This window comes from Malus domestica, chromosome 07, assembly GCF_042453785.1.
Source record: "Malus domestica chromosome 07, GDT2T_hap1".
NCBI lineage: Eukaryota > Viridiplantae > Streptophyta > Magnoliopsida > Rosales > Rosaceae > Malus > Malus domestica.
In genome coordinates, this window is record NC_091667.1 from 34109090 (window position 1) to 34134594 (window position 25505).

Consider the following 25505-nt stretch of genomic DNA (forward strand, 5'->3'; position numbering starts at 1 on the left):
AAGTTGTTGAAGTGTTGATAAACAAACATAGACCACACTTCATGTAATCGATTTTATATCTAATAGATGATGTGAGAGTCCGAATCACGACTCCTATAGTTATCGACGATTTGTTTTAAATTTTTTTAAATACCTGTTGTTATTTATTATTAATGAGAAGAGAGATTTGAACTTAAGACCTAGTACAAATTTAGAATGAGCAATACGATTAGACTTTCTTAGAGTTAACACCTTATAAAGAAGAGAACACAATTTCTTGTGACCAGATAACTGTATAAGTGTAGTGGACACTAAGAGTGAGATATAAAAGAAAGGAGTATGAAACCATAATATGAAGAAAAAAATAATATGTCTTGTACGTGTGACCCGATAACCACATAATATAATCGTTCAATCTAAAACAACTAAGACTTGATCCTATAAAAACAAACACATGCTTTGTGATGTATCCAAAGTTTTGAGAAAAAAGAGAAAAACACTTACTTAAAAAGCACCATCTCCAAAATTAAGAACATAAACAAACACACACTAAATTTTCTTAAAACTAAAAACTAGAGGTTTCAGGTTCGAAATCCGATGCTGATGTGAAAGCCGAGCTTATGATTAAAAAGAAATTGAAATGTCTCTATAAGTCATCTTGATCTCCAAAAAATGCCACTCACATGACCCTCGTATAGTCTATTCCAGTCACGTGTCCCGGTGCGAGACTCATGTGCGACTCCGCAAGACTTTCTCTGTGCACTCATCCAAACCAATCCAACATCCCATTTACCCCACAATACCGCTGGCGCGTAACCGTCATCCACCTCAGCGCGTACAACACAATATCTGCAGTCGTTTCTCAAGCGTTAAGCACAGCATCCCTGCAACCACACCAATCCCTCCGAATCCCCTACCATCCAAACCGCCAATCAAAATTGACTCCCAAATATCCAACCATATCAACGGCTTACATAAAATACGTCCCTAGCAGGAATGCAAGAGGGTCGCAGGCTTCTGCCTCCCGAAATTACAGTTCGCTTTTCAAAATTTAAATTCCCACTCAAACCAAACGGCGCCGTCAAACTCGTCCGTCATCCCAGCCCGCTATAAATCCCCAGACGACAGTCCCTCACTCCCCCAAACCCTTCGTCTTCTTCCCTGACCATTTCTCTCTCCGAGAACATTCTTCTCTCTCTCTCCCTCTGTCTCTGCAGTCGCTCTCTCTCCTCCACCGCTCTCCAAAATGCGTGAGATTCTCCACATCCAGGGAGGCCAGTGCGGGAACCAGATCGGCGCCAAGTTCTGGGAGGTCGTCTGCGCCGAGCACGGCATCGACTCCACCGGCCGATACCAGGGCGACAACGAGCTCCAGCTCGAGCGCGTCAATGTCTACTACAACGAGGCCAGTTGCGGGAGGTTTGTCCCACGCGCCGTCCTCATGGATCTCGAGCCGGGAACCATGGACAGCGTCAGATCTGGGCCATACGGCCAGATTTTCCGCCCAGATAACTTCGTTTTCGGCCAGTCCGGCGCCGGAAACAACTGGGCCAAGGGCCACTACACCGAAGGCGCCGAGTTGATCGACTCCGTTCTCGACGTCGTCAGGAAGGAGGCCGAGAACTGCGATTGCTTGCAAGGTATAATTCGAGTTCGATTTTAGTTGCTAGATCATTTGATCAGTGTACATTTTCCAAAATTTCGAGTTTTTGGATACAAGATTTTGGTTATACTCTGTTTGGATACAATTTCTGCGTTATAGTGTCCGAATTGTGGGGTTTATGACTTGTTTGGCAACAGGATTTCAGGTTTGTCACTCTTTGGGAGGCGGGACTGGGTCCGGAATGGGAACTCTTCTCATTTCCAAGATCCGAGAGGAGTATCCGGACCGAATGATGCTCACATTCTCCGTGTTTCCGTCGCCAAAGGTGTCTGACACCGTCGTTGAGCCATACAATGCAACTCTCTCTGTTCACCAGCTTGTTGAAAATGCAGATGAGTGTATGGTTTTGGACAACGAAGCTCTCTACGACATTTGCTTCCGGACACTGAAGCTCACTACTCCCAGCTGTGAGTTTTCTTCTGTTTGTATAATGTATCCTGTTGAATCGTAATTGAAATTTACCAAGTTGAATTTGAATATGTTTATGCTATACTATCTTGGATTCGGCATTAGTATGTGGGATTTGATATTGTGTTTTGGTATGCTTATGTCGAGTAAAAAGGAATTGAATTTTGACTTGGTTGAATAGTGATTATTACATTGGGTTTCGAGAGTGAATTGTTCATATTATCTTTGTTTGTATCCGTATCAAAAGTGCATAAGATTCAAATTGTATGCAGTAATAGTTATGCACATGGCGCAACCGAAAGGTTGCTCCTTTGTGACCAAAAGGTTACATGTTCGAGTCTTTGAGGCACTCTTTGCAAAGTAAGAGTAAGGCTGCGTAAGATAGATGTTCCCTGCGTAAGATAGACGTTTCCCCTGACCCTCGCAGACCAAAAAGCATTGTTGGCTAGGGGTTGCCCTTTTTTTTATATTGACAAGTTGTGGTTGAGTCCCCTTGCATTGGTAAGGTTCTCTTGCTGGTCCTTTTCTTTCGGGTCACCATTGTATAGGTTATGCAATTGGACTAATTGGTCCTGCTTATAAACACAGAAGCCTGTAGCCTTGTGCTTATAGGTGGAACACTAATTACTTGGCACCTGTGAAATTTTCCTTCACTTGTATTCCGTAACTTCTTAGGCACTGTTTCACTCTTTGATGCGCCATTTTTCAAATGCCTTTTGAAATTGTCCTTAAAATGGCTCTGTTGTTACATTTATATGCTAAATTGTGAAACATTACATAATCTAACTAATGATTCCTTCTTGGTTCAGTTGGCGACCTCAATCATCTTATTTCTGCTACCATGAGTGGCGTAACTTGCTGCCTTCGTTTCCCTGGTCAACTCAACTCAGATCTTCGCAAGCTTGCTGTTAATCTCATCCCATTCCCCCGACTGCACTTCTTCATGGTTGGGTTTGCTCCACTCACATCCCGCGGATCACAGCAGTACAGGGCCCTTACTGTTCCAGAGCTCACTCAACAGATGTGGGATGCAAAGAACATGATGTGCGCCGCTGATCCACGTCATGGACGGTATTTGACTGCTTCAGCCATGTTCCGTGGCAAGATGAGCACCAAGGAAGTTGACGAACAGATGATCAATGTGCAAAACAAGAACTCATCCTACTTTGTTGAGTGGATCCCAAACAATGTCAAGTCCACTGTTTGTGATATTCCACCAACCGGTCTGAAGATGGCCTCGACCTTCATTGGTAACTCCACCTCCATTCAGGAAATGTTCAGGAGGGTGAGTGAGCAGTTCACTGCTATGTTCCGAAGAAAGGCTTTCTTGCATTGGTACACCGGAGAGGGAATGGATGAGATGGAGTTCACTGAGGCAGAGAGCAACATGAATGACCTTGTTTCAGAGTACCAGCAGTACCAGGATGCTACAGCCGATGAGGAGGGGTACGACTATGAAGAAGAGGAGGAAGCTCAGGAGGAGGCTTGATCTTGGATCTCGATTCTCATCTGTTCTCTGTTTTGCTTCATTTATGTTGTGGATTTAATTATGGTTTTGTTTCTTAATTCCTTATTTGGGGTTTGAATTGCTGGATTCTCGTCAGTTCTTCGGCCATTATTCACCTGTTTGGTTTTTTTTCATTGTCCTTAGTTTTTAGATGGTAGCAGTTCAGTGGTCCGAAAATATGTTTATTGAATGTGTTAATCGAGTCTGTGATATGAGGTTGGTGTTATGTAAACATTGTTGGTGTTATGTAAACATTGTGATGATTAAAAGTGCATTTTGTTTGATGGTGGGTTTATTTCATGGCCTCTGTTTCTTGTGTTTATCTTTGTTTTACATTTAAGGGCTTGAAATTTTCTTGATGACTCAGGTAACTCGTCACAAAACGACATAATGTAGCATGTTTGGGGTCCATTTGTCAATAAGTTGGGTTGTTATCGAGTCATTCGTTAAGAAACCGTTAACAAGTTGAATTGTTATCGGGTCATTCGTTAAAAATCTAATAAGATATCGTTTGTCAGATTTTGACATTAAGTATGATAATTTTTTGCATGACTCGTAATCCGACACAAAACGATACGACCTATTAACGGATCGGGTTATTATTAGGTCACTTGTTAAGGTAACAAGTTTAACACAATACAACCCATTAATATATAATACAAACACGACCTATTTATCAGGCCTTAATTAGTACCATCGTTTGCATTGTATTCATGAATTATTGAATTGATAGAAAGTACGAAAAACAAAAACAAAAAGATAGACAACATGTGAAATTCTGGAAAAGTGTTAATTTTTTGAATTGTTTGCATGTGCTCATTGAGGCAAGCAGGTGCTGTGGGATGAAAGAAAGGCTGCTGGATTCTTTCTAGATAGGGTTTTCAGATTACATACATTTTTCACAAAAATATGGGACTTTTTTTATACTTTGGTGTCAATAAAATTGTGTGTGTGATAGTCTGATCAAGTAGACTGTTCAAACTTCAAACCACACACAAACGGTCTAGCATTTACATTATGGTACGTACCTACGCGGAGGTCAACCTACTTCGTCCAACGTTTTGACACAAAAAAAAATTCTTATTGGCCTGGCACCACGTGATTTCACTTAGTGCGAGCGTTGCCATAGTCATTCAACCATACTTTCTATTTCCTCGTCAATGTTAATTAATTTATTGTGGACTGTCGTTCAATAAACCCGTCTGATGAAGAAACTAGGGATGAAATGTTTAATCTGAGTGGTCCTCCTTTGAATGGAGTATGGGTGATTGGGTGGTGATGGAGGAGTAAGTTAAAATTAAAGCCATCATACTAAATACTAATTTGTGCTTTCAGTTGGGATGTCTCTATCGTCCGGGTCCCTGGGGGCCAAACCCTAAACCCACCAAAATGCCAATGCTTATCAATCAACGCAATTTGACAGACAAACTGGCGTGCTCAAAAGCATATGCTTGGGCAATGTCTTATTCAGTGAGCAAGAAATACGATTTAGTACACTAAATATCATAATACAAATGGTCGAATTATTTTTTTAGTTAAGGTGGGTAGCCACATGGAATTTGGTGGGCTAATTTTCTTCAGAACTTTGTCTCTCATGGGCTCTGATGGACTATTTTTATAGGGGTGGTTTTTGTACTCATGATTTTTATTTTAAAATTACATTTGAGGAGGAATTAATGAAAAAAAATAAGAGAACGATTGTAGAAGAGAAAATTAAAACAGTAAAATTCACTAAATTATTGTAGTAGTTAATGGATTCAAAACTTTCTCTGCTTTCAATTATTACAATAATTTCCAATCAATTCCACCTCTTAATAATATTGTGATATTAATTTGTCCAACGTTTAGTACGATCAAACTACAAAGTTATCGGTGTGTCCGTTAAGTTAACCAATACATATTTTCTTTTGAATACTTTTAGTTTTCAAATTAATTTGTCTTAAATACATACTATCGTTCTACTTCTTAAATACTCTAAAGGAGAGGAAGAATTTAAACCCGAGTCATAGTAGACTGAAGAAATGTGTTCTAGCCATTAGGGTAGTCTATCAATTGCCGTTTTCAAATTAAATTTAAATGTTGACTTATGCCTCAGTACTGTATTTTATTTTTTAGTTTTAGCTTTCCATATACCAAACTAAAAATTATTTTTTATCCTCCCAAAAATGACGCCAACTCAAGAAACAAACAAAACACATAAAAGCTGTAGAAAAATATCTTTATTATCAAATCCATCCAAATATTAAAGCATACACAAGCTAGAAAACAATCTTGTATACACACATATATATCTCACCTAATTAATCTAAGTTGTATTTCTGAATTCTGAGTTCCATATATATAATTTAAATAACACATAATGATATTCTGGTGTAAATTATCAAGCCCGGCCGGAAACTCAGCCCTTAGTGCATGCATGCTGGTGTACTTAGAAAGGAGCCTGTGCTGGGGCAACCTCCACTGGTGGATAATCAGTTGCCAAGTTCACTGAGTTGATTGGTCCTGGTGCTGTCAATTTCGCGTTGATTGGTCCCGGTGCGACGTATCCAGAGCTACGAATCTCCGACATCTCTCGACGAGCATTTGCTCCTTGTGCTGCACATAGTGTTGGTAGAAATACACCTACAACCGAAACACAATACTTAATTAATGTTATTCCCATTAAGATTTTTTCGAAAACGTTTTGTTGCTTGACGTATGTTGTTAGATTGTGAATTGAACAATTATTCACGTTGATTTGTACGAATATGCAGTTTGAATTTACAGTCTAATTAACAATATATAGTTACCTTCACCAGCAGCAAGATTGAAGTAAAGGTCAACAATGTTGGGGCAGCTGCCGTAGCACTGAGGGGAGCAAAGTTTTTGTGTGAAGCTAGACTCCAGGAGAGAGTCTGATGAGATGCCGTAGGATTTGCGATCAAGCCCACAAGACTTGATGCACGTCTCGCTCTCGATCCAGTCCTTTAACTTATCGGCCTCAATTTCTGATGTTCGGCACGTGTACGCTTCCTCCCCGCTTCTTCTCACGTGCTTCTCAAGCACACAGCGTTTGCCGGACGATGACACCGCGAATGCGCATGCATCGTGGTCTAGATTCTCACATGTTATTCCTCCTGCAAGCATGCAATGTATTACATATTTTTTGCACATAATTGGCTAGTTATCTCGATAAATATTCGATAGATAACAGCATGTTTGATCAATATTGTTAGTTTTCAAGAAAGTTAAAAACCGACAACATTTACTAAACAAGTTTTCAATTTTCAAACAAAAAAAAAAAAAAAAAAAACAAGAAAAACAAAATTGAAAACTGAAAACAAATTAATATCAAACCATCTAGTAATTAACACAAACAAACCTAGAGTGGCTTGGACACAAACGGCAAGGGAAAGAGCCAACACTGCGATGTTCTTCAAGCACATGGTAGAAGCCATCTGTAACTAGAACAGAAGAAGCTAGGGTTTGTGAACTTGAGCTAGAGAGATGAAGAGGAGGAGAAACTTGTATCGTGTGTTTGTGTAAATGCATGGTAGGGAGAGCCATTTTATATAATTGTAGGTTAACTGTAGCATATAGAAAGAGAAACATATAGTTAAATTATTAATTTACAGATGGTGGTCGACTTTGAATATGTGAAAAAATGCACAGGAACCCTACTTTATATTTTAGTGGAGATATAGCGGAGTCCATAGGCGAAGCCCGTGTTCGAGAGGTTTCTCTATCTTGACCTTAACACCAATTTTAACTTACAAGTCAAATGTATATGTCGCAACTTCTTTCCTCCGCTATCAATGGCGTAGATGCATGGTTTGTATGTATATATATCAATGTACCAGCTGCTGAAGTATTCAGGTCATGGGAGATTATGTATGTATATGCTTAATTAACATAAGATACTTTTCAGTGTGCCGGAAACACAGACTAATACACCAAATGTCATAATACAAGTGGTTGAAAATTCCTTTTCAAGTATTCAACCATTTATATTATGACAAATAATGTCCCAGACAGTATTCCCGACACACTAAAAAATCTCTGTGTTAAGCAAGATAATTTATGATGAACAAACACAAAAACCGTTTTTATTGATTTTAAATGTTACTAACTAAAATAAAGAGTTATGCAATTCCAAAATTCATTTTGACGAAAAAGCCTATTTCAAATTTCTATGATTGTATTAGTGAAGTCAATGGAGCTAACGTTCCTCACTATTTGATAACGACGCCTAAATGGCAAAAGGCACCCCATGTAAAACCAATCGATACTTTCTTTTCCTTTCAGCAATAGTTCCAGTTCCAACGAACACAATCACAAAAAAGAGTACTATTTTTTTTTAAACAAACATAATATATACATTAACGGAGTATAAGAGTGAGTTAAACCTTACAATGAACTTGTCATAATAATGTGGTTTAACTTCGCTTATGACAAGAATCAAACATAGGACCTCTCAGTTACAAGTAAAGAGGAACACAACTAAACAGTAATATTAAGTAACAAAAAAATACTAATTAAAACCGAAATTTATATCAACAAATAAACAAGAAAAGGCACCGTATAAATATAATATACATGTCTAAAAGCTGTCCATGGCTATGGCGCCAACCCACTAATCACGACCATCTTACAAATAGGACAATATTATATATGGATTAATTAACGAAAAGTCCGAATTAATTAGGCGTATGCATGCAAAGTTGTGTACGAAACTGCATGATCTACCACGTTGTACGCATATCCGCAATGTCATAAACATATTACATTTGATATGATGTTGATTTCTGTGATAATTCTTGTTTTTATTTTTTTACTAACAATATTATCTACATCTTCAGAGTAAGGAAGTAGGCTAAGTCTCACAATTAGTTAATAATAATATGATTCAAATTCGTTTTTAGTGAGAATCGAGTATAAAACCTCTCATTTAAGGTGATGGTTCTTGTTTTTGTCCTGATTAATTTCAGATGGTTCATATTTCATAGGGCAGCAGGTCTATGTTTTATGGACAGATCTTAAAGCCGGTCTTTCGTCAATTCTTGGTCAGCTTGATGGAGAGAAAATGAACACATTATATTGTAAAACATACGTTTCCCTATTTCATGGGCCATGGCAATTACTGGTATTTGGAAGAAAATATTGAAAAGTAAAACGTAGCTACCGGCTTCCGTAAGACCTTGTTGAACATTCTATACAAGAAATCCTACAATCTTTAATTTTTTTTTTTTAACACAATAAGGTGGTCTGTTAGAATTTTACATATGTAAAAAAACGTTGGTTGTACGACTCGCTTTTAGAATATTCAACATGTTTTTATACCATAATTATATACTACTTTATGTGACATCTGATAGGACAGCCACATCATTTAAATTAATCAAAATTTAATTTAAATTAAAAACTATTTAATAAGCCAATAATTAAAATAAAATAAAAAACTGGATTCAACCGATGCTTTGGCGGGTGAGCCCACTTTGCTTTGCTTGAGAACTGAATATTCTGAGCCTTTGGAGGGAAATCCTTTTGCTGCATTGATCTCTTCGCTTCGAACTTCCAGTACAACTTCACCTCCATTGGAAGAAACTTCTCCGACATGCTTACTTCCCTGCCTTTCAAAAACTTTTCTCTCTCTATGGCCTTCATTGAAACCCTACCACATCAAACATCACAAAAATCTTGCATTAAACCCCAACTAAACAAAACACCAAAATCGGAATGGCATTAAAAAATGCTAATTTTTCATATCCTTTTGGTAGATAAATCCCAAGTTCCCTCTTTTCTTTCAGGATTAATCAAATCTTTATTTTCCTAATTAATTATTGAAGATTTATATCGCTGGCTTTCTAACAATACCATAATAAACTAGTTCTGATCAAACTCTACAACATTAAACATCACAAAAAGCTTTCACTAAACCCCAAATAAAGAAAAGATGGTACACCAAAAACAAAATCACATTTAAAAGTTCTGACTTTTCAAACCCTTTAGGCAGATATATCCAATCTCCATCGTTTTAACCAAAGATTGAAACTTTACAAGAAGTAATCTTCTTCCGTCAACGTAACTGGAAAAGAAGTTACCTTGGCGCCAAAAAATCAAATCAAACAATACAAAGTGTCAAAACAGTAAGAAATACTATTCTTATTCACCTAAATATGTAAATAATCAGACTCACCACACCAGAGCTATTCACAGAGCAGAGACAGCACCCACCGAGGAAAAAAATGGAAGATCATTCCAGCAGGTTCTTTGATTCAGTAGTGGAAGAAGAAATGGGAGAAGAAGCAAGATTGAACGGGGAAGGAAGGAGAAGACTCCTCGTATGTTACAATCACCATTTAATTATAGTTTTTTTATTTAATTATTGGTTTATTAAATGGTTTTTAATTTAAATTAAATTCTGATTAATTTAAATGATGTGGCTGTCTACATCAGATGCCATATAAGGTGGTATATAAATATAGTATAAAAACATGATAAGAATATCATTACTGATTCATAAATATCCATATTATAATTTGAGCAGTATACTAATATGACATGATTCCAGTTACATGAAAATAAATTTATTATAAATGTTGAAGAAAAACTACCTCCATATAATATGGAATGCTCTCCCCCGTGGTTTGCGGAGTCAAACCTTTGAGTAAACAATGGTTAGAGATTGCTGTTGTTAGGGCATGGACTAAGGCGCAGAAATAGTTATTAACCGACTGAGACATCAGTTTAGACTTTCAAGTGTGAATTTTCCTTTTTGCCTACTAATTCCATGCCCATTTTAACGGCTGGGGAGCCATGCTTTCCTCAATTCTTTGAATTTTTGTTACCCCGAAATTAACTCCGGGAGTTGGAACAAAAGTGTGATTAGACCTAACTTTCTTTTGAATTTCTTGTCAAGCACTTAACTCGAATGATTAAGAGTTAAGCATTAAGTCATAATTAACTCATGGGAACGAGAGAAACTGTCCCACAAACAGTAGCTCCTAGTTTCTGCGTTTGCGGACGAAGAGGAATGTACCGTGTGTGACACGATATATAGTGTATTACACATTTATTGATTCGGACATTTTTTTAAGTCAAATTTTTTTCGTGATCCCTGTGGTGACACGACATTTTCAATGTGACCCTCGTGGTGAAAAAGTTGTTAATTAAACTCTCGTAGTGAGCCTTGTTAGCAATTGAGGTTCAATCCAAACTTCCATTATTCTTTTGTTAAATAAACTCATGTGACTATCACATGGAGGGATTAAATTCGTCATTTCAATTCAAATTACATTGTATGCGGTGGACATCTAGTATGACTTAGGGTGTAACTGAAATTAGATTTTATCAAAAAAAAAAAACTTAAACGCAATGTAACTAAACCTATAAAACCATGTCAATGGCTAGGAGAAGAGGTGAATGTAAAGTTGCACCTAATTTCTTAGGTATGATTTCGTTTAGAAATCCTACTACTTTTGATAAACTATTTTTTTTTCCAATGTCAACACGTCTTTGATCATGAATTAGAGACTTAGTCTTATTTGAATTTTAAGTCTTCTATCAATTTGTACTAGTTTGCATAGACCTTCTGGAATGGCCCCAATGCACAACATGCAAAATCAACAAATGAAAAAGCACAATACCTTGCAAAAAAAAAATTGATGAAGCGAAGGGAATTGATTTTGTATTGTGAAAAACTAGATTATTTGTTTATTTTGTGGAAAATATTTTGAATGACTATTTGTTATGATGAACCACAATATATTGTGGAAGACATACTTTTGTCTTTGTGTTTTTTTTTTTTTGGCTTGGATATATGCTTTTGTCATTAGTGTGCACAATACATTATGGTATGAGAAATGATGAAGTTGTTTTTTCTTTCGGTTAATGTAATTTATCTCCCTTTTGTTTCAATTTGCTTTGTACACTGGAATCAGATGCCAACTCACAAGAGAAACAAGTGCATGTCATAACTCACTCAGAGAGAACACATGTATACGGTATATCTAAGTCATGCTAGATGTCCATGGAATAGGATGTAATTTGAATTGAAATGATGAATTTGACTCATCCACATGATAGTCACATGAGTTTATTTAACGGAACACTAACAAAAGTTTGGATTTGGACCTCAATTGCTAACAGGGCTCACTACCAAGGTTTAATTATTAACTTTTTCACCACAAGGCTCACATTGAAAGTGTCGTGTCACCACAGGGATCAAGAAAAAAAATTGGCCTTGTTTTTAATACAAACAATATTTTTAACTAAAGGGTTGATGAAATAAATTGGTATCAAACTCATCATTTACAAGATTCGGACTTAAGACCTTTAACTTATAAGAGGAATACTACTATACTGTAGTACTGAATAACATTAAATTGCTTTGGACCTTAGTCTCAATTTAATTTAACAAGATATGATAATTGATTTGGAAGACTTAATACTTCGCCTTTGTTTACATGACATGAATGATGCTCTCCTGTTCATTTGGTTAAATCTAAACGCTCACTCGTTAAAAATAATGTGCGGAAGAGGATTTCCATGGATGGTATTTGAGGTATTGAATCGTAATTGACTTCCATGCATCGAACTGTGAGTCTGTGACTTTTAGACATGGTGTGGGCTTCTGTTAAGAGCTGTCGTTAAGAGGGTTTGGGGACTTTGGGCTTCTTAACCATCTCCTTTTCCATGAGATCCAATTGCATTTTTTCAAACATTTTTGTAATTATTTTTTCCAATAAATATGCATTTCTCATTATTCTCAAAAACAAGAAAAAAGAAATACGCACCCCTGTTTAGTAGCAGCCAGTTATAATATTCATTATTGCAATGAACATTAGGTTACAAATCTATAGATCTTCAGGAGCGATCATGCATAGCTTTCTTACTCTTCGAGATTCTGTTTCTTGACGTCCAAAGCTTGTGATGTGTATATATATAAAAGTATTTACTTTATGCATGTTTTAAATAACCATTTATATTAACCTTTCTACACAGATTACTATCAGAGACCGTGGATGAAGAAAAGTGAGTACGTTGCTCCCTTAGATTTGATTTGAATCGATTACACCTCACACAGCAAGCATGAGGGAATTACTTTCTACACAGATTACTATCAGAGACCGTGGATGAAGAAAAGTGAGTACGTTGCTCCCTTAGATTTGATTTGAATCGATTACACCTCACACAGCAAGCATGAGGGAATTAGCCATTCCAATCCTTCACACTTTCAGCGTGAGCTTTGATGACGTGCTGGAGAATGACCACTTACTTACATGATGTAAGTTAGGGTTGGTTTGGTATTGTTGTGATTTGAAAAAAAACTGCTGTGAGAATAAGCGGTTGTGAAATAAATCAGCAGAGTGTTTGGTAAACTTTTTTGTAAAAGTGTTTTTGGAAGAAAAAAAAAACAGTCTGATAGTGAGTCTTTTCATTAAAGGAGCACTGTAGCTGTGTGTGCTTTGAAAAAAAAAAAAAAAATTCCAAAGCTGCAAATAGCAGCTTCAGCTTTTTTCTTTAATTTCAGCTTATTCTCACAACATCTTCCAAAATAAGCCATTTTTTTTCAGTTTACCAAACGCCTAAAACCCTCACAGCTTTTTCATATGTGCTTTTTTTTAAGCACCTTACTCCCAAACCACCCCTTAGTTACATCAGATTAATTTGACAGATGACACAATATACACCCTCTAATGTTTTAATCTTGGCCATCCATTACAAATAAGAACAAACATAAAAACTTAAGAACATTTCTAACTAAGAACCCAGAAACTGATTCTTCAAAGCTTCAATTCTTCGATCTTGCACCAACAGAGCTTATAGCTCAGCAATTCGGACATAGGAATATGATGCTCTGTACAGATTGGTAGAAACTAGTAGCTAGCGAAAGACACTGATAAATAAATATCCAGTATAATGGTGTTACTGTTGCTTTAACTTGTTTTTTTATTGATGATTATTGGTTCATTAATCATGTGGGGTTCCTTCACACCTGCCATGTCTTTGAGTACATGTTCATATTAGGGCTGGGCAAACGGGTACAAGACCCGCGGGCCGGTTCGGGTATTGTCGATTCGGGCCGGGTTCGGGGCGGGGCCAAATTTGGTAGAGACAAAGCGGGGCGGGGCGGGGCGGGGATAGGGTATCTACAGGGGCGGGGCGGTTCCATAATTTTAGAATACAGGGGCCCCGAACCTACCCGTTTTACATATGCTTTACTCATTTAGTCCCCTTCCCCCGATTACCCCACTTTCTTTCTTCGTTCTCGCACCCCTCGACTGCGTCGACATCACAGCAGTCGAAGAAGACGATGGGCTCACCATCGGAGAAGACGATGACCTCATCGCCACGATCCATGACTGGACTGCCAAGATCTGCTATTGCTCAACTCCGTCAGTTCGTCTTTCTATCTCCGTTAACTTGAGCTCTGCTCAAATACAGTTTGTCGATATCTCCGTCAGTTCGTCCTACGAATCCAAATCGGCCACCACCATCATCTCATCTCCTCCCTAAATTAAGGTAATTTACTGAATTCAGTCTCTGCAATCTCTCTAGGGGTATGATTTGAGGCTAATTTGTTTTATTGGGTTGAAAGTTTTCTGGGTTTGAAATTTTTAAGTGGGTTTTCGGGGATCAATGAATAAAATTGTAATAAAATTGCAAATGGATGGCATTAGATTCGATTTGCTGGGTAGAGCCTTCCTTAAGCTAGTCTCCACAAATATCTTGGGATCTTCCATTGCTCTGCTGCTGGTGGGATTCTTTGGATGTGCAGAGAAGGAAGCAACTGCAGAAGCAAGCATTAATCTTCTGGGTTGGTTTCTGTGTCTCGGATGAACTTGCAGGTGCAACAGCTGTTGGTGGAGTTGCAGCTGGGAGTTCGGCGGTGCTATTGAGTGGTGGTTTTGTCTTGCTTCATACTTTGTAGAATGTGGTATCTGTGAAATTTGTGGAATTTGTGGAATCTGTGGAAATCTGGGAAATTTGTGAAATCTGTGAAATTTGTGGAATTTGTGCAGTTTTTTTCAATCTGTGCAATCTGTGCACTGCAAAATGCAAACTGTAATCTGTGCAGTTTGTGAGAAACTGCAAAAAACTGCACTAATTGCAGTTTGTGAGAAACTGCAATCTGTGTGCAGCAAACATTTTTAAACAGGAAAAAAAAGGACCCGTGTACCCGGATCGAACCGGCCCGTTTCAACCGGGCCGGGTAAGGTCCGGTTCTAATTTTCAAAATTGTAATGCCCGGCCTGGCCCGCCCCGTCTCCTTTAATTCCGGGTCCGGTCCGGTTCCTTCAAAAATGGGCCCGGCCCGGCCCGTGCCCAGCCCTAGTTCATATATTTGGCCCTGATTCCAGAACGACAAAAAAATGAAGGGATCAGAGTAGTAGTTCAGCTTTCATGCATGCGCATAAATAACATATGTGTGTTGTAGAGCCAAAAACAATTAAGATACAACACGTGGATTTTTGGAAAGGATAAAATTATCTTTGAGGCACATCGGAATTTCTATGTGTGAGCAGTGGACAATCATCGCACAATTAAGTCAAAAATGCCCAAATATGTATTTATTTTTAAACCTATTTCATTCATTCTTATCAAATCCTCTCCACAAGGTAGCCCCAAATCATTCATTTTTAATTATATTAATTAGCTAATTAATTGATTTATTATTCAATTATTCCTAATTAGCTACAAATCATGAACCTCACCCAAAATATCAACCAAGTGGCCGGTCCTCTTCCTCCTAAAGGGGCCAGCCACACCCTTATAAATACTACCTTTATCTCTCCAAAACCCAATTCCAATTCTCTTGCTAAATTCTCTAAATTATCCAAACATTTTTCCCTCAAAATTTTAACTTTGACATCGGAGGTTCTTCAGTCAAAGCCTCCCCTCAAATTCATCGTAGGCGCGTGAGACTCTTGATCTTGACCTAAGGTGTTATTTGTTTTGTAGGTGCAATTTTGTCCAATAGCAAGAAGGAAGAAATTTGCATCCACAAATTGATGCTTTCATTGAGAGTTGAGTCACACGCTCGTAGAAGACTCTCGCATCTAAGGTTTTTTCTTTCCTTGCTTATTTGTAGATTTTTCGTACGTTCCTTATCCTTGGAATTTTTACTTCTAAAAATTCTTTAATAAAACGTAAAAGAAAAGTACAAATGGCAAGAGATTTGGAAACCTCGACGAACGAAAATTCCAACGTTCAAGGATTAGGATTGCGGCGATCTTCAAGGCTCAACATAGAGGTGAGTGGAGCGGCACCCCCCACGAGGCACCACCTTGGCAACCACTCACGACAAGGTACATGGCGCCACAACCACGACCCCGAGCTGTGCCACTTCCACCTTCAAAGGCCCAAGCCCTAGTCGAGTCGGCCAATGCCACCCAAACTCGACGTGAACCCAACGCGTTGCTAACCTAAGCCCTAGCCTCGCACCCATGTGCGCCACACGCCTAGCAGCCTACTCCTGTGGCCCATCATGCTCCCGATGAGTAGCCCACTCTTGTGGCCTAGACTATTCCCATGACCCAGCCTACTCTTGTGGCCTAGCCTGTTCCCGTAGCCTTCCAAGCAGCCCAAATCGGTCCAAGATCAAATCTCGACTTCCACTGCTCAAAGAGATACATTCCTTCCAAGCTTTTCCAACCCAAATGGAGAACAACACTTGTCTCGACAAGTCATAGAGTTGACGAGCGCTATCGCACAACAAACGAACTTAGTGAACCAACTCTTGCAGCGTATCGAGATGCAACTTACCTTAGACAAGGTGTCCCGAAGTAGGACATGGGCAGACGAAGAACCTCTCCAGTTGCTTCCCCGCAAGCAGTCACTAGACCGGCCACGAACCAAACGTTCGGGCAGTGTACACTTTTGACTGGGCCCTTTAGATAGCGTATACTCCCGTCTTAGCGTGTGGAGGAGCGTGCACTCTCGACTAGGCCCACAGACGAGCATACATTCAGGTTGGGGTCACACTCCGATAGTCAACATGAGCAACCTTCCATGCAAAATGTTCATTCGCTGCTAAGCCTTCAAGGAGCATCATCCACCTCACTTTGAAATAGGCAGCACGACTGACGAAAAGAAGCAGTCACTCAATCCGACTCAAGATCACTAGACAGCATACGAGAAATTCACTCATTTGCTAGACCAGCAGGTCACGACTAGGGGCAGCTGAGAACTCTGCTACCTTCACAAAGGTAAATTCAGGAAGAAGTAGAGAGACTCTTGACTAAGCGATTGCACGTAATGAGGTTACCGATGAGACACTACGACGGGACATGACCAACATAAGCATTTCACCCTTCACGGATGAGATCGAGCAGGCAGAGCAGCCTTCCAAAAAGGACTTCCAGCAAACCACCCGTTGTTAGAAAAATTAATCATCTAACTTTGGCATACTCTTTCAGTCTGACAGATAAGCATGCATTTTGGGACAATGCTCGCCAATCAAGATGCAAGGACTTGAAAAAGAACCTGACATCACCTATCTACTATCCAAACCGAAAGCACCGGATGACTTATTCGCATGTTTGACGGTATCTGAAGCAGCAATAAGCTCTACCATTATACGAGAAGAGCTGGGGGCTGGACTACCTGTATTCCACAATTCAAAAGCTCTTCTCAATGCTACCAGAAATACAAAAGCTAACTTTGGCAATAGTTGTTGCAACCTGGAAGCTCAAGTTTTACTTTCAGAAACATGTAGTCATCCTCATGACGCACTATTCCGCCCAATCTAGACGGGCGACGATAAAAGCATAGACATTGGCAGATGCAAAATTTTCTGACGAACGCAACAACTCGGCCCAAAGGCGCGCCAAGGGCAGACGAACACTAGAATGACATACTCAAAAACAAGTTTTGTCTTCGTTGCCCCAAAAGTTTCTACATAGGAGCAACATGCACCGGCAGTAGAACACCACCTCCAAAAATAATCAAGAGGTGACATATGAATTTTTTAGTAAAATTGATAAAATTACCCTCGAGGCACACCAGAATTCCTACGCGCTAGCAGTGGACAATCATCCCACAATCAAGTAAAAAATGCCCAAATAGGTATTTATTTTTAAACCTATTTCATCCATCATCATCAAATCCTCTCCACAAGGTAACCCCCAAATAATTCCTTTTTAATTATATTAATTAACTAATTAATTGATTTATTATTCAATTATTCCTAATTAGCTACATATCATGAACCTCACCCAAAATACCAACTAAGTGGCCGGTCCTCCTCCTCCTAAAGGGGCCGGCCACACCCCTATAAATACTACCTTAATCTCTCCAAAATTCAATTCCAATTCTCTTACTAAGTTCTCTAAATTCTCCAAACAATTTTCTCTCAAAATTCTAACTTTGGCATCAGAGGTTCTTTGGCCAAAGCCCTCCCCCCCTCCCAATTCATTCTCTAAATTTTCCAAATACTTTTCTCTCAAAATTCTAACTTTGACAACGGAGGTTCTTTGGCTAAAGTCCCCCCAATTCATCGTGGGCATATGGGGTTCTTGACCTTGACCTAAAGTGTTATTTATTTTGTAGATATAATTTTGTCTAAGAGCAAAAAAGAAGAAATTTGCATCCACATGTGTGTGTGAGTTTATCCATCGGCGAGGCCCCATGGCTCCATGGGCCAAGAAAATATCCGACAATAATTACTGTTTTAATACTAAATTTCTCGATGAGACGTTGACTTCGACATTTGTCTGATAAAATATCTCGTGCAGGATTTTGTAGTGTAAGAAGACTGTTCTTAATTTTATTTTGTTTGAATCCAGTGATTTAAAACATCACAGTTTCTTGACAATGATAATATGCATGGCTATGAATTTCTATAAAAAATGGATGATGAAATGATCCATCTTTTGCCCTGCGTGATCACAGCAGGCGCATGGTGAACTGAATTGTACGGAGACTTTGAAGATAATGGAACAACCATTATCAAACTAAGAACGAACCCTATTAAGAAATTAGCACAAGAACAGGTAACCACACACACACACACACACACACACACACACACTCATCAGCTATATGCTTATGATCAATCTAGCTAGCACTTAGGTGGATATATTATTTGCATCTATTTTCCAGTTAAACAAAACCTAGCCAGTGAAGTTTCTGCAAACATTTCAAGCCTCACCCTATAATAACCATCTGCGAATTAACAAAATTAACTAAATTATGATCATGAAGTTAATAAGCTCTCAAAAAATTCATCAAATTAATTGGCAAAGTAAAGAGGGTTTACTTTCGATTTCATACCTGGATAAACCGATTATCAGATGAGTTAAGAGGTTTAGAGCAGATGATGGAAACGTCCGAAGGGATCGCATGATCCAACTACATATATAACCTGCCATGTCTGTACGGACGATGTTTGACATATATGATCAATTAGATCAATGCGATCCCTTTGGAAGCCTCCACCTGCACTAGATATATATTCTTCAAAACCCTAGCTCTCAAAAGAAATATGCATATGGCATATATGGTGATTCAAGTCTCAGGAACTGGTTATTTGGGTTCTTGATCAGTTGAGTTTATATACGAAAGGAGAAGGTTAGCTGTCTTTTAAATGCACAAGTGAAGCCCTTTTTGTTCTGTTCATGCATTTCGTGTGATGGGAAGGTTCATTTGCGTATGAGTCATGAGATGCTTCTTTTCCTATCAGTCTATCTTTTCCAATCTACCTAGTTACTAAAGGTTAGCTAACCACTTTTCTCAACAAGTACTGCTAGAATTCACACATTTTTGAACCACATTTCAATAATATATTATCTACGTACGTAATCAATGATGCATACAATTAATATTTAATAAGATAAATCTTCTTAAATAAGAAGATGGATCCGTGACATCATTTTTTTACACAACATTTTACACAAGTTTTTATGGGGCTCACTCCGTAATGTATTTTAACGATCCGAGTCTTCTATCTTTTAGAAGATAATTCATAGGTCTTCCTTGAAAAAAATTAGACAAATTCATTACCATTTAGACATGCATTTGTAGTAAAGAAAATGGACGAATACGGTTCTACAAAGAAACCCTAAACTCTTAATAGTTTCAGATTTATGTGGTTTTTGGTAGACGTGATATTTGAGGAAATATCTAAACGATAGACGAATCAGATCATTCAAATACATTACGAAGTGAACCCTACAAAAACATATGTAAAAAAATAATATCACGTATCCGTCTTCCTTAAATAATATGGCATATCGCGACAATGCCATACATTACAAAAATATCGTCTCGCTAATACTTTGTTTTCAAATATTTCTTCATATACCATAAGTAAGTTGTATGTATGGATTATGTGGGCAATTAATTAATGGGGGGTATCGTGTATGTAATAACGAATGAATACCACATCATATATGAACATATGTGGCCTACGGCATTCAATCGGTTCAAAAGTAATCAATCTCTAAACGGGGTATGTTAGTGGTAAGGGGAACCGACAAGAGAATATGGGGGCAATTGCATAATTGCATTTGCATGTTCATATAAAGCAGGTAAAAGTTGTAATCAAATATCTATTCTTGCCACCAAAAAACTCAGCATTATTCCCAATATAGATAATGACACTTTACTTTACACGCGTTGTAATTTGTTCTTTTTTAATTTAGTTTTATTATTTTAAATATTTGATTGTATTAAAAAAACTAATTTACTGTCTATAATTTGAAAAAAAAAAGGTTAGTAACACTCTTTACGTCGGTTGCTTTCTTTTGATTATTAAGACAAAATTAAGGAAGCACAACAACCACTAGCAAGTGCATAGTTTTATTTGCGTCTTAACCATGCCCATACCCCTCTCAAGTCTCAACATTGAATATGACATATTTTCGTTTCAATCATTCATAAATACAGAAAATTATATATATTTCTGATCGTATACACAAATTTTAGTTTGTCACGTAAAATAAAGAAATATAAGCGACGTAATCTCAATACGTTGCCTTGAAGCAAATCAATTGAACTTTTCAACAATTCTCAAGGTGATCAGCATTTTTTTTCTTCTTACAATCGATATTGAACAAAGGGATAATCTAAAAATTTCATATTTAAGCACGAATGCTCTTAACGAATTGAGTTGCAAACTCTTTACCAGATAATATCCCTTTTAAACAAAGAGATGATGTTTCTCTTAATAAATCCAGTCTAGAGGTTGCCATTCGGCCCAAATTACGGACCAGGCCTAGTAAGGGCTAAAATTTGGTCCTTGTTAATCGGCCCGTATTAGCTTAATAGGGTTCGATCGGCTGTGTTTGAATTAAAGAACCAAAAAAAAAAAAAAAAAAAAAAAGCTGAGAGCCTGCAACTCTCGCCTGTGCAGTTTTCTGATCATTTCCCGCCTATCTTTGCCACTCCTCAACTGAGAAGAAGAAGATGCCGGCGACCCACTTCGGCGTCAAGTACGCCGTACACATCATCACCTCCCACTTCGGCAATCTTGTCGCTGTACTCTCTCTCTCTAAAGCTTCCACCTTTCCCCCTCTTTTTTCCTAATTTTTCTGTAATTATTACTAATTAATGTGTTTACGGATGCAGAAAGTGTGTGAAAATCTTCTGAAACGAGGACCCCTAACACTGAGACTCCTAATTGGGTTCACGGAGCTCACCCCTCAGCAAGTCAAGAATTCCCTCCTCATCCTAATCCAGCACAATTGCGTTCAGCCCTTCTCCGTCGACCAAGCAGGTGCTTCTCTCACACCCTAACCCTAACAATCTCAGCGTTCGTTGAAAATTTTGTGACCCCTTTTGGGATTTGATTGATTTGATCAATGTGCATGATAAAGTGAGTGACTTGGTTTGTGAATGTGATTCAGAGGGCCCGAAAGTCACTCAGTATGTAGCACTGATCGATAACATACTCCATCGATGGAGGTTTGCCAAATTCATGACGGTTGTTTCGCAGGAATTCGATAAAGAGGTTAGTTTTTTACCTCTTTTGGTTTTGACTTTGGTTTGTTTGTTTTTAATTGATCAATTCTCAGATTATAGCCTTTTACTCATTGTTTTGCAGTGTGAACTAATTATTAAGGATTTGCTTGAGAATGGTAGGCTTACTTTAAAACAAATAACTGAAGGTAACCCTTTTCTCAGTGTTTGATTGCATTTTTTGTTGACTGGTTTTGATTGAATTTACAACTAATTGGGTTCATTGTGTTTGGGTGTACGACTAGTATCCGTTCCCATAACTTGCTATGTTTTTTGTTTTGTAAATTATAGGTTTTTGTTTGATTTTTCAAAACAGGAGAATATGCAGTTAAGGATACTGTTGAGAAAAGCTTTCTTAAACTTGTGAACGCTCATTTTGTGGAACGCTGCCCGGCTCCTGAAGCAGTTCTCGAAGAAGCAAGTAAAGATGCTCCAAAGAAGCGAGGTCCTAAGTCTTCCAAGGTAAAGATTCCACTGATATGCTTGAAAATTAAGAAAAGAGATCTTTAGTTATGCACCTCCTTTAGTTGCACATTTTTTAGTTTGTTTTGCAAAATGTGTATCTTTATAAATCATTTTTGGAATTCTAACAGATTGTTGAAGTACCAGAGACTATAGAACAACGTGTTGTAGCAGTAGCAGCACCTTCAGCAGCTATGAGATTTTCTATTTTGACAGATTCTGAAACCGATGCTCATGGGGGTAGTTCTTCTAGTATGAGTACCGGGGACAAGGTTGGTATAAGTATGGTCATTTGTAGACACCAGGGATAGTTTGTTCTAATATACAAGTTCTTGAAAAGCAACTCCATCCTAATGTGTTGTTTTCGGCATTTACAGCGAAAGCATGATGCTTTGGAGTTGGATGAATTTGCTAATAATGAAGTGGTTCTTTGGCGTGCTAATTTTGAGGAATTCATTCGCTGCCTAAGGCACAAGGTTGGTTTTCTGTCTGCTTTCTTTTGAATTATAATTATCCGTTCATAGTAATGAGAGCGGTTGGATTTTCTGGTTAAACATTATATGTTGAGTATGTTTTGGCATAATCTGAATTTGTTTATGCGGATGCTCTGTATGCTCTATTGATACTAACTGGTAGAGATAGTTCAGTTTTCGATGACTAGAAGAAGGTCAAGAGTGAGTTAAATGTTGCCATGCTTTTCAGAAACTACATGTTGGGTTTGCATTTGAGTTCAAAGTTCAAACTTTTCCCTCTTTTGTAATTATAGAGTTTGGTTCATTGAAATGAACCTTGGAGTAGACTGAACATCCAAATGGGCATTGCTTGGTTGACAAAAAGAATTAATTATGTAAAGGAAAGGGAAATCCTCTGTGGAATGTCCAAATACTACCTGAGTTCTTTCTCTGCATTATTAATTGTGTTCCTATGGGTAACCTTATCTTTTCATGAGATGCATTCCTTCATCTTTTGATATGGTTCTGCATAGTCTGCCTGAGGTGAAAGTAAATTTTCATTTTGTGGTCTAGGCTTGCGTTGAGAATGTGAGAGCACGGCTGGATGACGGAGCTGCACTTGTCTTAAGAGCAATGCTTAAGTCAACTAGAACTGCAGAGAAGAAAGTAAAGACCGAAAATTCAGGTAAACCGGAAGTGTGGATTATTGCGTGGTGAATTGGTTATTTTCAGTTCAATTTCTCGGCCAAGAAAATGTTGATGAGTTTAGAAATAACATGATACCTTAATAATTTCTATTGGCCAAGACAGTGTTGATTCAGAATTACTTAAAATACAAACAATTCAACAAGTCATTGGGAAGGAGTATGACCAAACAATAAAGAAAGTTCGAAAAGTAGCCAAGGAATAACCTTAATAAATGAAACCAACAAATACAAATACTTAATAATTATTTTAGAAATAACATGAAACCTTAATAAATGAAGCCAAGGAATAGTTTCGTTGATTGTTTTGCTGATTGATTTTGCAGTTCCTGTATCATTCAGTACTATTTATGAGGAGGTGATAAACAGCGAAGCTGGTCGTAATTTGACATGTGATCGCGTCAAAGCTTCCCTCAGCTTGTTGTGCGACGAAAGAGATGTCGATGAGGATGAGTCGTATAGTGTTGGTACAATTCGCTTCTTCTCATACAATTGATTTTTGGTTTTTATTTTTCCTTTATCTTTCTTATCGATAACATAGTAACAGATTGGTACTGAGCTTTCATTAACGCATTTATTTCTTGTACAGACTTGAAGAAAATTCTTGAGCTGGCTCAGAATGATGAGGTTTTATCTGACTTTTGTTCTTTCAAGATATATGAAAATTCATTTTTATTCACCAGGACCAATGTCTAAGTACCTTTTCTTTTCTGTAGGTGGAGTCAATTGTTTTGAAAAGATATGGGAGAGATGCTTATAAAATGTTTAGGCTACTGTCGACTTCAAGTCGTGCACTTGAGACGGATAAGGTAATAACTTTGTTATGACTTCCACCGCTCGCATCTGTACGATGAATTATTCAGTTTATCATGAGCGTTGGTAGAATGACCACAAAATTTAATGTGTTTGGAGCAAGTCAAGGTTTATGTTGTTGTTAGAATAGCACATTTGATATTTCGAACACTCATCCCAATACTTTATAGATTTCAGATATGACACTTGTTGAAAAGAAGGAAACTCCCACAATTCTATATAAGCTGTGGAATGATGAGTACTTGCTTATGGAGGTAAAGCACTTCCCTGTTATATGTACCACGTGCACACACATGCAGCCGTGCTAGTGTTTTTACTTTTGCTCTCTACGACAATGTGTCATCTCGCTGCAGAGATTAGCTGTGACAGGAGCCAGACAGGCACAGTTCTTGGTGTGGAAGGTTGACAGGCCCATTGTTTGGAAACATGTTTTAGATGAGATGTTCCACGCAGCGCTGAATCTGAGTCTTCGACTGGCGTACGAGGACGAACAGATTAAAGAGGTTCGTAAAAACACATAATGTTATGGTTCTAGTATGTTCAGTTTGGAAACGGTTCAGGTTCGTATTCTGAACAATCGAAGTTGTCTCATATTTGCAGGTACAGCTTCTCCCAGCGCACAAGCGAACGGGGCCATTAGGGAAACAATGGCAAAGATTTAGAAATGTGGTTTATGTTATGCACGCATCCCAACTGAAGATTGATGATGCCATCATGCTCTTCCATGACTTCTGATTCTACACTAACTGTAACTCTTATTTATATTTTGGGTTTGGTCTTGCTTGTAAGAAAGGTTGCTGTAGAATTTCAATCCGGCCCTTGTAGTGCATAAGAATTCTTGGGAAGCTTAGCAACAACAAAATGTGTAGAATTGTCTTCCAATCCTTACTCAAAATTACGTTACAACAATCAGGAATGGAGTTAGAATTTTTTTTAGTGGGGTTGACCTTAACCTTCAATTATACTTGTGAAAACAAAATTCCTAATAGTAGAATTTCTTCTATAAAGTACTTAAATACGATAAATTTAAATTGTGTAACCATGGTGATTTTTTTGCCTATGCACAAAGCTTTAGTGGGGTAGCTGCTCCTGGTGGGCCTTAGCTGCCTCTGTCCTTGACAACAATGTAGAATTTTCTTCCAAGTGGTATTCAGTCTCAGCCCTTGTTAATTTGAACTAGTATTCGACTTCCGTGCCTCGCTTCTTTACTCAAATTATTTGGTATGGATGTGAGTTTTTTGTTTTCTTCTTTAAACGGAGACAAAAATACGTACTTCAGACATATTTCATCATTTTGAATATATCATTAGATTAAGAGCTAATCGATAAGAGATAAAAAATGATTGATTTGGCCAGTGCAAAAATTGCAATCTGATGCCATGGTGAACCAATCATAGGTGATGTAGAATGGAGGAGGCCAAATATTGGTATATTGTTTTTTGAGAATTTTAACGATAAACTTCTGGTACTGTTCATTTTAACGAAAAATTATATTTTTACACTAAAAAGTCAATTCTGATATTATTTACTCAACTTTTTTAAAACATAAAAAACAATATACCAATATTTGGCCTCCT

At 37.9% G+C, this 25505-nt stretch overlaps 3 protein-coding genes, 1 long non-coding RNA gene and 1 other non-coding gene across 5 annotated transcripts; 2 read left to right on the forward strand and 3 right to left on the reverse strand.

Moving 5' to 3' along the window:
- Window positions 1-981: 981 nt before the first annotated feature.
- On the forward strand, window positions 982-3852 carry LOC103439762 (tubulin beta-1 chain-like). The gene is made up of 3 exons (XM_008378370.4): window positions 982-1619; window positions 1780-2049; window positions 2860-3852. Exons 1-3 carry the CDS (start codon window positions 1226-1228, stop codon window positions 3537-3539), a joined length of 1344 nt encoding a protein of 447 aa, XP_008376592.1. The 5' UTR covers window positions 982-1225; the 3' UTR covers window positions 3540-3852.
- A 1909-nt stretch (window positions 3853-5761) lies between these two features.
- Window positions 5762-7080, reverse strand: LOC103439761 (uncharacterized). The gene is made up of 3 exons (XM_008378368.4): window positions 6919-7080; window positions 6347-6673; window positions 5762-6179 (listed from the first exon to the last, which is right to left on the reverse strand). Exons 1-3 carry the CDS (start codon window positions 6992-6994, stop codon window positions 5986-5988), a joined length of 597 nt encoding a protein of 198 aa, XP_008376590.1. The 5' UTR covers window positions 6995-7080; the 3' UTR covers window positions 5762-5985.
- Window positions 7081-18297: 11217 nt separating this feature from the next.
- Window positions 18298-19209, reverse strand: LOC139197894 (uncharacterized). The gene is made up of 2 exons (XR_011583270.1): window positions 18813-19209; window positions 18298-18704 (listed from the first exon to the last, which is right to left on the reverse strand). It is a non-coding gene; the product is annotated as an uncharacterized lncRNA (long non-coding RNA).
- Window positions 18859-18977, reverse strand: MIR393A (microRNA MIR393a). Its single transcript, NR_120938.1, has one exon. It is a non-coding gene; the product is annotated as a microRNA MIR393a (primary transcript).
- Window positions 19210-20811: 1602 nt separating the features above from the next.
- Window positions 20812-24967, forward strand: LOC103439760 (uncharacterized). Its single transcript, XM_008378367.4, has 14 exons — window positions 20812-21017; window positions 21108-21255; window positions 21386-21489; window positions 21583-21646; window positions 21814-21959; window positions 22091-22231; window positions 22337-22435; window positions 22985-23096; window positions 23442-23582; window positions 23705-23742; window positions 23832-23924; window positions 24099-24182; window positions 24282-24431; window positions 24529-24967. Exons 1-14 carry the CDS (start codon window positions 20946-20948, stop codon window positions 24661-24663), a joined length of 1527 nt encoding a protein of 508 aa, XP_008376589.1. The 5' UTR covers window positions 20812-20945; the 3' UTR covers window positions 24664-24967.
- The last annotated feature ends 538 nt before the right edge of the window (window positions 24968-25505 follow it).

Bases quoted from the DNA above. Each gene is read 5' to 3' on its own strand.
- LOC103439760 (XM_008378367.4), top strand. From the start codon at position 20,946: ATGCCGGCGACCCACTTCGGCGTCAAGTACGCCGTACACATCATCACC. The intron at 21,018-21,107 runs GTACTCTCTCTC...TTACGGATGCAG, and splicing joins ACTTCGGCAATCTTGTCGCT to AAAGTGTGTGAAAATCTTCT. The intron at 23,743-23,831 runs GTTTTATCTGAC...TCTTTTCTGTAG, and splicing joins AGCTGGCTCAGAATGATGAG to GTGGAGTCAATTGTTTTGAA.
- LOC103439762 (XM_008378370.4), top strand. From the start codon at position 1,226: ATGCGTGAGATTCTCCACATCCAGGGAGGCCAGTGCGGGAACCAGATC. The intron at 1,620-1,779 runs GTATAATTCGAG...GTTTGGCAACAG, and splicing joins GAACTGCGATTGCTTGCAAG to GATTTCAGGTTTGTCACTCT. The intron at 2,050-2,859 runs GTGAGTTTTCTT...TTCTTGGTTCAG, and splicing joins GAAGCTCACTACTCCCAGCT to TTGGCGACCTCAATCATCTT.
- LOC103439761 (XM_008378368.4), bottom strand. From the start codon at position 6,994: ATGGCTTCTACCATGTGCTTGAAGAACATCGCAGTGTTGGCTCTTTCC. The intron at 6,674-6,918 runs GTTTGTTTGTGT...GCATGCTTGCAG, and splicing joins TTGTGTCCAAGCCACTCTAG to GAGGAATAACATGTGAGAAT. The intron at 6,180-6,346 runs GTAACTATATAT...TTTCGGTTGTAG, and splicing joins CAATCTTGCTGCTGGTGAAG to GTGTATTTCTACCAACACTA.